The sequence below is a fragment of the Oryzias melastigma genome, linkage group LG21 (assembly GCF_002922805.2).
Source record: "Oryzias melastigma strain HK-1 linkage group LG21, ASM292280v2, whole genome shotgun sequence".
NCBI lineage: Eukaryota > Metazoa > Chordata > Actinopteri > Beloniformes > Adrianichthyidae > Oryzias > Oryzias melastigma.
The window spans coordinates 28,131,363-28,141,482 of record NC_050532.1 but is presented as its reverse complement, the minus strand read 5'-3'; the positions used below and the strand labels follow the sequence as shown (position 1 = coordinate 28,141,482).

Here is a 10,120-nt window from a genome sequence, read left to right as displayed (position 1 = left end):
CCATGACCCCCCCCGGTTCTCCTTAACGCGGCGCTGTAGATCCGGTGGTCTGCATCCCCTCCAGCTTCTTCATCGGGAACAGCGGCATTCCTCTGGAGGTGATCGCGGGGGGCGTGACCCCCCAGGAGCTGCTGAAGAGGATCCTCAACGTCAGTCAGGTGAGACCGGCTCTGCCGTGACCCGAACCGGACCGAGTCAGGCTGAGGGAAGTCGTATCCAGCAGCCGGGTCAGGTCAGACCCGAGTTCTGATTCCTGATGTTCTGGTTTTTACGCGTTTGGTTCTAAAAAACAGAAAAAAAGTCCAAACCCACTCAGAACTGACACCTCAGATCCTTCCTCTGATCTGGACCCACGTCAGAACCCTCCAGAACTTCTGTTCTGCTGGGAGATCCATGACCCCCACCACGGTGTTCCCACAGTCCGGCGCCGCCACGCCTTCACTGGCGCTCCTCCATGTTTGAGACCCGATGGTCCTCCAGGTTCTGCTTTAGCCTCGTCTGGAGGAACGGGTCGGGTCTCCAGTCCTGCTGGTCCCAGATCTCCCATCGTTGAGACCTGAAGATCTACTTGAATCTGTCTGGAAGTCTTCAGGGTCTTCATCCATCGTCCTCTTTCTCTCACGTTTCCCGTCCGTCTGTGGAGAGTTCCTCTCCGTGGAACCAGGACCGGACCTGCAGGCCTCAGATGGTTCTGCTCTTCCAGTCCATCTCCTGTCTTTGGTTCTCCCTCTGCTGGTGTGTTTACCTGCTACAGGTGTGTCTGAGTCTACAGGACAGCTGCTTTCATGTGAAGGTTCTTCTGTTGTTTCAGCCAGAACCTTTGGATCAGAACCGTCCAGACAGCACTGCAGGGTGCAGATACTTTCAGCTGGAACCACAGAAGAGACACAAACTTCTGCAAAGAGTTTCAGATGTTTTTAAGATGAGGAATCATCAGAACCTTCAGAACTTCCGGTTCCACTGGAAGCGTTCGTGTTCCGGATCAGTTTGAGGACCGTTCGAGCAGAAGAGAACGCCACGAAGAAGCTCCACCCACAGCGTGCTTCTCTCCTGCTTTCCTTCAGATGCACTCTCAGAAGGTCCAGGGGGGTCCGGGGGAGGCGAGTTCGTCCAGCCACACAGCACCCGGACACGGGTCGGACTCAGAACCTCCTTCTGGGTCTGCAGCGGCAGAACGTACGTTGCCGTGTGTCAGCAGATCCGTCTCCTGTTCTGCGTTCGGCGTGGTGATGTTGATGTTGTTCTCAGGGTCAGACGAGGTCTGCAGGCCCCCCAGCTCCAGAACCCCCTCAGAGGAAGACTCGGCCCAACACGCCGCTGCCGGGCCTGAGGCGGAGGAGAACCTGGAGGAGAAGGTGGAACGGTAGGAGCTCCTCCTGAGTGGGAGGAGTCAGATGATTTTTGCGCAGAAACTCAGAAATCCGATTTATCGAGACGTCCTGCAGAGCTCTGATCAGATCTCACTGTATTTGTTTAATTCAACACATGCTCTTATTTTGGTAAATGTTTTATTTCCTGTCAGGTTGACAAAAAAACTGGAGGAGAGACGGGAGCAGAGGAAAAGAGGAGAAGAGGAGGTAAGGAGGCCCTGAAGGAGTCATTGACCAGCGATGACAGGAGTCAAAGTCGATCACACGAGGAGCCAAGATCCAAAAACGCCGTAGATCGAACAGGATCAACATGTATAGAACACTCTAAAACTACATTTTTAAATCATATATTCAATAAGTATATAAAGTACTTCACTCACAATATTTATACATACAACATTAAAACATGAGCTCATTGAGGCCTATTTATTAAAATTAAACATTTACATTTTGAACACAAACAAAATACTAAAACGTGTAGTAATAATGACATTTACATGTTTTTACACCAAAAATACAAAAACTGAGAGAAAAGTATGCTTTAAAATAGTGTTGAAAATACCAAATCTGTCTGGAGAACCCCTCAAAATACTAATGTTCTCGTCCCACGCCCCAATGTCCGAATGAAATCATAAATAAAACAGTTCAAATGTTGTTTTTGGGTATTCATGTTTTATTGAAACTAACATTTAAATATTTAAAATAATAAATGTTTCCTTAAAACATGGCACCGTCGTCCACGCTCCTCCTGGTAAATTATGATCTCTTTGGCTTGCCATACATTCGTCCCCTGACGGCGCCGGCCAGTCCGTTACGGAGCGGCGTTCTCCTGTGTGGGACAGCTGCTGGAGGTTCTTTGAATCCAGAAATAGACGTGTTCCGATGCTTCTAGTCAGCTCTTTAAATAAGATAAGATATCTATCGATCCGCGTCTCCATCATGAAGTTGAGAAAAGTTTTTTGACAGAAGCTCCTCCCACATGCGGCGGGAGCTTCAGGTGAGCAGACTTTAAGATAACCGCGGAGCAGCTACTTTAGCGCTTGTTAAAACAAAGAGGATTTTCATGAATTGGACGCGACTTCCATTCAGTGTGAACGGACGATCTAAATCATGCTAGCGAGGCGTGTGCGTACACGGGGGGGTGGGGGGGGGTGTGGTCCACACGCGTGCCGAACCGTACCTTCTGATCCGTACGGACCACGGATTATCTGTGATCCCTTACACCCCTAGAGAAGATCATCAGATCTGATCAGGTCTGTCTTGCCGCATGAGGGCGCTAAGCTCCGCCCTCATCCTAGCTAAGCGGATGTGTGGAAGCAGAGCTGTAGCTGGCGGTGTAGCTCTGGTGTTCTCCATCTCTGCAGACGGAGGTCAGGAAGGAGGTGGAGCGCAGGAAGATGGGGAGGAACATGCAGGACTTCAAGAAAAAGCAGGAGGAGGAGAAGACCAAGCGGCTCCTGGAGGAGAGGAACCGGGAGAAGGCGGAGGAGAAGGCCGCCAGAGAGCGGGTCCGGCAGCAGATCGCCATGGTAACCGCCTCGGTCTGCATGGGGAGGAGACTGGGATCTGATGGATCCATCAGGATGTGTTCGAGGCATTTAGTCTAAAATATGTCCCATCATGCACCTCTGCTGGAACTTTGTCACCTGCAGACCAAAGAAAACCTCTCTCTGACCTACCTGGTTGCCATGGCAACGATGTCCCATCACAGTGTGCTCTCATAGTCCTCCTCTTCCCCCCCAGGACCGCGCTGACCGGGCTGCTCGCTATGCCAAAACCCAGGAGGAGGAACGGGCCGCCAAGGAGGCGCTCCTGCAGGCCCGGCAGGAGGAGCAGGAGGCCCGGAAGGAGGCCCAGCTGCGGCAGAGGAGGTACGGTGGTCCAGAAGGTCTGCTGGGGTGGGGGGGGCAGGATGCTCAGCAGGATCAGGATGGCTCCAGAGGCCCACATCACGGTGCTACCACCGCCATGCTGGGTTTTCTGACAGCCAGATGATGACACAACAGCAGCTTCTGCCTAACCGTGCGTGTGCTTGTGATCAGTGCTGTTGCTAGGATACAGTTCCGGCTCCCAGACGGCTCCTCCTTCTCCAACCAGTTCCCGTCTCAGAGCCGGCTGCAGGAGGCGTGGGACTTTGCTGCTCAGGTGAGTCTCTTCAGGTTTTCTTGAGATACATTTCTGCGAAGGCCGTTTCTCTGCTCGGCCGCATGGTTCTGATGAAGTTCTAGACCCAGTCGAGGTGTGAGGAGATGCTCTAACTCCCAAACTTCTGCTCCGCTTGCAGGAAGTGGGCAGTCGCTATGGCAACTTCTCTCTAGCAACCATGTTTCCTCGGCGGGAGTTCACGGCTGAGGACCTGAACCGGACCCTGCTGGAGCTGGAGTTGGTCCCCAGTGCCTCCGTGGTGCTCCGGCCTGTAAGTCAGAACCAGCTGAGGCTTCTGTTTGGACTCATGAGGATTCTGCTGCTGTGGTTCCACAGAACTCTCGAGTTTCCTCAAAGTTTCTCTGCAGTTCCTCCTCTGTGGAAGCGAGGTTTAGTTTGGGTCTGCCTCAGCCCCCCCCTTCTGTCTCAGCAGTTGGGCCGGCCTGCCGGCGCCGTGGTCCAGTCCTCTGGGCGGGGCTTGTGGGCGGCTCTGGGAACGCTTCTTTACCCGCTGCTGGCGGTCTGGAGGTTCCTCAGCTCCTTCCTGTTTGCGACCCCCGCCCCCTCTGCAGCTCCACCAAGGGCGTCCCCCCCGGAGCCCAACACCCACAACCAGCCCCCGTCTTCCTCAGACAAAGCCAAGAGGTGAGTCATGTGACAGGAAGTCAGAGGGCGGGACCGGAAGAACGTAAAAAGATGTGAATGTCCTTTTAGAAAAAGACGAACTAAAACCTGATATTTATCTGACCCTGGTTGACCTCTGTCACATGCACACATGTGCTTGTGCACATGCACCCTTACATGCATGAGCTCGTGCACACACCCCTATGTGCACACACAATCGTGCACGCAAACGTGCACACATATCCCTGTTCACAGACTCTTGTGCACATATCCTCGTGCACACGTGTGATCATGCACATAAACCCTCATCAACCTGCACACTGATACACCTTTATGCATACATGAACTCGTGCACACGCGTGCCCTCGTGCACACTCTCGTGCACACTCTCATGCACTGCTGTAACCTCCGTGTTTGTGTCTCAGAGATTCTGAGAAACGACCCAAAGACTTCAAAAAGGACGGGAACATCCACAGACTCCGGACGCAGGAGGACAGCGAGGACGACAACAACACTTGGAACGGGAACTCCACCCAGCAGATGTAGAGCGCCCCCTGCTGGAGCCTGACAGGAGCGTCATGAAGACTAGAGGGTTCTGGGGGGTCATGTTTAAGTTAAACTAAAACCTGTTCTTTATTAATGTCCCCCCCCAACCTGCTGAGGACTGTTCAATGTTATCAATAAAAGTTTTTCAGAATCTTTGGCTGCTTCTTTGTCAGACTTCAGTACCGGTCAGGTTCTGGCCCCGAGCTCGCTGTCAGTCGGTTCTGATCCAGACTCTGCTGGGTCTGAACCAGAACAATTCCAAGAAGAGAACACAACTTCACCATCATGTTTGAATAAATTCCTTCAGTCATAAAATATGACAAACATCAAAGAAGAAAAGGTTCTGAGGTCTCAGACCCATGTGGACCACGCTCAGGTCTAAGCAGTCCAGTACTCCGGTTCTGGACGGGTCCCTGAAGGGCTGAACGCTGCAGCCTGACCTCTGCTCTCACACCTTCCAGCAGTTCTCTCTGCAGACAGAAGTGTTTCAGCCCTCCCAGTTCCTCTCAAACTCGCTGGTGTTGCTTCACGCTTCCTGTGTGAAGGGCAAGTCTCCTCACAGTTCAGAGCATCCGCTCTGAGAGCAGCACCTTTCAGGTGAGTTCCTTCCATCAGAACCTCTCAGAACATCTTTACCAGAATTCACAAAAACTTCTAGAAGTTTCTGGAAAAGGATGGACTTCTAGAAGAAAAGAACTGCTGAAACTTGGATTTATCTCTACTTTTTGGTAAGATGACAGATGAATGTTGATTTCCAAACTGTTGGTGTTTGTGCTCAGAGGAAGGAGCTCCACAGGTTTCAGTTTTGGGCCCTGAAGGTTTTCTTTTGCACCATAACGGGCGTGTGGAGCTCAGAGGATTTGGGTTTTGTGGATCTGTTTTTGGACTTTACTGATGACATTTAATTTAAAGGTTCTTCATGAATAATAAAAATATCTTTTAGTTCTTAATGTTGACTTGGTCAGCTCAGCGGCCCAGTGGTAGAGCGTCCGCCCTGAAGCGGGCAGACTCTCGGTTTAGCTGCATTGTTTAGTCTTACCAAAGAGAGGATTTCCACACCAGTGTGTGTCAGAAACAACTACAACTTTGATTTTTAAAAGTAATTTTTGCATTTAGTCAGATCATGTTTGTTCTTCAGGGACCTAAAGAGATCTCCTGGTCTTCAGCTGAAGGAGTTCCAGGATCTCAGAGGAGATCCACCTGCAGAATCCATCTCAGTTCAGACAAACCTGCAAGAGCAGAATCTGTTCGTCCACCAGGTGGCAGCATTCTGCAGTCTGGAACCACAGACTGCTGTGAAGATCTGAGTTTGAGGATCTCAGCGGGTCTGAGAAGCTCCCAGGACCCTGTAGAGGCCATCATCTGGTCTGTGTCAGCAGGTCATGGATCAGGGTTCAGGGTTCCTGCAGCTGCTGCTGCTGATGGCTGGAGGCGGTGAGTCAACCTGGGCTTCAGGTGGTCATCTGATGGATGAAATGTGACAGTTTTGTGTTTCGATGCCCCGCCCACTTCCTCTTCCTGGGTTAAAGAAGTTTGGAGAAGTTTTTCTGAGTGTATGACATGTTTTCACCAGCAGGAGGCAGACGTGTGTCCACAGCTGTGAGGGGAGTTTTTTTCCCTTCAAACTTCAACAGTTACAAACATGATACGATAAATTTCAACATGAAGATCATATACACACATGACAATAAAATAAATATCTATACATAAATACTGAGGGTTTTTGTATCATCTATTGTCAGAAACAAAGATGTTTCTAGCTTTTTTATTTTTTATGAATTTTAAAGAATCAAAATATAAACGAATGTAATGAAGAGTGGTCTGGTTTTTGAATATCTGCTTTTATGAATATGAACTTTCATAAAATTATCAAAACATTAAAAACTAAATCAGACATATTGTTGTTTGAAAGTACACCAAAAAAAGCTTTTTTCCCCCAAATTTACTAAAACTGAGAATTTAGGAGAACTCCAGAAACAAAAATCTCCACAAAAGCTTTTATGCGTCCAGTCAAAAGATAAACGATCTATTGTTTCTATGTTTTATTCACAAAAACTAGTGAATTATCATGAAAACAGAACCGTAATCTTAGAAGTTCTGTTCAGACGTAGACATCATTTATCGTTTTAAACTTCTCTTGACTTTGGAATGATGAGGTATTTGATCAAACCTGATGTCAAACCAGCCAATTCCTCTGTGGTGTAAGATTGTGAGATTCTCTTAGAACATTTAGGAAGAACCTCTTCTACAAAGGAAGCTTTTATGAATGACTTGGAGAAACGGGAGCTGGTAACAGATTGACTGTGAATCAGCAGAGATGGAAGCTGAACTGGGACTTTTGAGCAGATGATGATTAAATGATAATTCAATGAAAAACTGAGGAATTTCTTTGATTATCTTCTTATATTGTTTCCCATCATTTAGACCAAAATTGTTGTAAAACATTTCAAATGGAAAATCTTTCCACTGTTACTGTGTGAGGAGAGTTAGAGAAGCTTCGGCCTCTTTGGGTGACACAGATTCACACCTTAAAGTAACACGCATCACATCACCACAGCAGGCGAGGAGAAGAAACCTGCTCTGATGCAGAAGTTCAGAGAACAGCAGCAGCTGTCTGCAGACGGAGATCCGGATCCTCCTGATCTCTGCTGTTCTCTGCAGGGTTGGGTCAGCAGAAGGAAGTCTGCTTGAAGTCGGTGGTGAACTCGTGCTCTGACTGCATCAAAGCTGGACCGTACTGCTCGTGGTGCCAGCAGCTGGTGAGAAACCAACACCTGTGACCTCCACACGTCTACCTGCAGTCAGGTGTCTGCTTCGGGATCAGAACTCTCTCCTGGTTTTGCTTCTGTCCTGTAGAACTTCACTCGTGGAGGGAAGCAGGAAACCATCCGCTGTGACACCAGAGCGCAGCTGAAAGAAAAAGGCTGCATGGAGGAACACATCCTCTCTCCAGGGAACAATATGACCGTCAGTGAGAATTTACCACTGTCTTCTTCATCTGGGGGTGGAGAACCTGTCCAGCTGAGTCCACAGAAGATCAGCCTGAAGTTGCGGCCCGGTTAGTGGAGTTTGTGAATGTTGAAGGACTTCTGTTGGGTTTCTGTCCCGCAGCAGAATCTTAGGACTGATGGATCTCTGTTTCTGTTTGGAAGGAGATCCAAAATCCTTTATTAGTGACAGAGAGAAGGTCCTGTCAGTGGGGGATCGGTTCTGTTCATGGTTCATGTTCTAAGTCTAGACGGGTGTGATAGTGTGGCTGGTTCAGATTCTTTTTGGTTCTCTGTGCTTCCAGGACTTCCAAAAACATTCCAGGTTTCCTTCAAGAGAGCTGAAGGTTATCCGGTGGATCTGTACTACCTGATGGACCTTTCTTACTCCATGAAAGACGATCTGGAGAAAGTGAAAGGGCTGGGAGAAGACCTTTTTGAAGCTCTGAATAAAATCACAAGAGATGCTCGGATAGGTAAGAAGACCACAGTCTGAATCGGTTCTGCTGCATTTATGGGTTTATTCAGGAGTTGTAGAATCAGTTTCAGATCAGGATCTTCTGACTGCAGTGGACCGACCAGAGAACGGTGTCAGGGTCCTTTCCAAACATACATTTACCTCCAAATATCCACGCAAAAATGGAGATTGAGAAACATTGTTATTCAGGTTCTCCAGGTGTAAAACTGATGTTTGGTTCTGTTTGAAGTTCTGATCCATTCATCTGCAACGTGATAAAACCTTCAAATCAGCTCAAAGCTCGCTACTGGAGCCGAAACAAATGGTTCTAAACACGCCAACAAAACCAAATCACACGTGTCGGGATATCCAAAGGAAGTTTTGGATTATTATGGGATGGCCACACGACCTACGGCTTGATATGTTATATTTGGCGATTTTCACATTTTCCTGCAATATTGCAAAAAGAGGAAACTTGTTCAAGCGATTTCCAATATTTCACACACGCCGCTAGCTTGAATCTACCCCCCCACCCCACCCCCACTTGGAGTTTTTTTTTAAGTTTGACCTCTGGGCAGAGGCCGCCATCTTGAATAATAAAAACACTGTTTGCACCAGCTACAAATAAAAATCATCCAAGGGATTTTCTTCACTTGTTTCCTAACATTTTTGAATGAATGATTTTGAATGGCGTGCACGTGACGAGCTCGCAAAAATGGTGTTCTCCTATTACTTGCAGATTTTTTAATGGAAAATTGTGAAAATGTAATATATTGATCCCTGTCTAGAGCTGTATAAAATAATATAACATAAGATAGAGACATATCAGTGAATGTGGGCGTGGTTAGCAAATAACCTCCGTTACTAAGGAAATCAAAAAATTACTTTTTCCGATTCTTCTGAAAATCACACAGATCTGTTTCGTATCCCCAGGTGACCAAAATATCAAATGGTTGCTATGGCGATAACATCAACAGAAATCCGCCATTTTGAAAAAGTGTTTTTAACATCAATTTGTCACATACAGCTCAGAAAGAGAAGGAGGACTCAGGGGTGTGTAGTCGCTGCTTAGCAAGTGAGGTCAAGTCAAAGGGGGGTATCGAGGGTGGCGGTGGCGTAGAGGCGGGCGGCGAGGGAGGGTGCCGCCTGCAGGTCATACAACACGGCTCACACCATTAATGTTTTTTTTTATTATTTTACTGAATTTTTTTAAACCAGGGGGATCAGGTGTTCAGATCAGACTGTTTTGAAAGAAGAGTTGAGGAGCAGAGCAAATGCTGGCAGTAAAACTTCTGTCCATTCCAGTTAATTTTGGCAAATCTGAAGACACTGAGGTCACAAGCGACTGAGCTTTTTTCTGCTGATGTGATTGTCAAACTTTTATGTAGAGGATGTCTTTTACCTTCACTGCAGATGTCAAAGTTGGAGCAATGAAGATGAAAAACCAGCAAACAGACCTTCTGGCTGTCACAAAACTAATGTTTGAACTCCTATAACTACAGGGTTTGGTGCCTTTGTGGATAAGACGGTTCTTCCTTACACCAACACCAACAAGGAGAAGCTGCAGAGACCCTGTGAGAGTAAAACAGAGGAGTGTCAGGCTGCCTTCGGCTACAGACACGTCCTCAGTCTGACAAACAGCAAGGAGAGGTTCAGGACTGAGGTTTCTGGGCAGAAGATCTCTGGGAACTTGGACTCTCCAGAGGGGAGTCTGGATGCTATGATGCAGGCTGCTGTGTGTAAGGTAAGACCTCCTTTCACTTGAGGAACTGGATCCTTTCTAATCCGGATGGATCATTCCACCTTTCTCTGATTGAAAACAACAGTCATAATAAAGAGATGACTCCTACTGTAAACTGGAGGAGCACTGGGATCTCCATCAAATCCCCAAAAAACGGTACTCTGAGCTGGCATTAGGCGTGTATGTGTGCACAAATGATGACCAGGATCCAGGTAAGCCACCAAAACTGGGGGCTACATGAAGAGCAGTG

The 10,120-nt window shown here is 47.9% G+C and overlaps 2 protein-coding genes across 3 annotated transcripts in view; both read left to right on the top strand.

The window, feature by feature from the left end:
- ubxn4 (UBX domain protein 4) overlaps nucleotides 1-4,838 on the top strand; it is a 6,931-nt gene extending 2,093 nt beyond the window's left edge. The window contains exons 4-13 of one of the 2 annotated variants that reach the window (XM_024286167.2): nucleotides 40-158; nucleotides 1,065-1,176; nucleotides 1,249-1,363; nucleotides 1,523-1,577; nucleotides 2,735-2,899; nucleotides 3,114-3,241; nucleotides 3,413-3,515; nucleotides 3,655-3,786; nucleotides 3,949-4,160; nucleotides 4,565-4,838. In XM_024286167.2, the coding sequence (XP_024141935.1) occupies nucleotides 40-158; nucleotides 1,065-1,176; nucleotides 1,249-1,363; nucleotides 1,523-1,577; nucleotides 2,735-2,899; nucleotides 3,114-3,241; nucleotides 3,413-3,515; nucleotides 3,655-3,786; nucleotides 3,949-4,160; nucleotides 4,565-4,685 (1,262 nt within the window). In that variant the 3' untranslated portion in view covers nucleotides 4,686-4,838. Of the gene's footprint in view, nucleotides 1-39; nucleotides 159-1,064; nucleotides 1,177-1,248; nucleotides 1,364-1,522; nucleotides 1,578-2,734; nucleotides 2,900-3,113; nucleotides 3,242-3,412; nucleotides 3,516-3,654; nucleotides 3,787-3,945; nucleotides 4,161-4,564 lie in introns of both variants that reach the window. The other variant, XM_024286166.2, reaches the window with a different exon arrangement.
- Nucleotides 4,839-5,227: 389 nt separating this feature from the next.
- LOC112155170 (integrin beta-2) lies at nucleotides 5,228-9,913 on the top strand. Its single transcript, XM_024286687.2, has 6 exons — nucleotides 5,228-5,413; nucleotides 5,824-6,119; nucleotides 7,347-7,444; nucleotides 7,542-7,743; nucleotides 7,978-8,148; nucleotides 9,632-9,913. Exons 2-6 carry the CDS (start codon nucleotides 6,068-6,070, stop codon nucleotides 9,892-9,894), a joined length of 786 nt encoding a protein of 261 aa, XP_024142455.1. The 5' UTR covers nucleotides 5,228-5,413; nucleotides 5,824-6,067; the 3' UTR covers nucleotides 9,895-9,913.
- The last annotated feature ends 207 nt before the right edge of the window (nucleotides 9,914-10,120 follow it).

Bases quoted from the DNA above. Each gene is read 5' to 3' on its own strand.
- LOC112155170 (XM_024286687.2), top strand. From the start codon at position 6,068: ATGGATCAGGGTTCAGGGTTCCTGCAGCTGCTGCTGCTGATGGCTGGA. The intron at 6,120-7,346 runs GTGAGTCAACCT...TGTTCTCTGCAG, and splicing joins GCTGCTGATGGCTGGAGGCG to GGTTGGGTCAGCAGAAGGAA. The intron at 8,149-9,631 runs GTAAGAAGACCA...CTATAACTACAG, and splicing joins CACAAGAGATGCTCGGATAG to GGTTTGGTGCCTTTGTGGAT.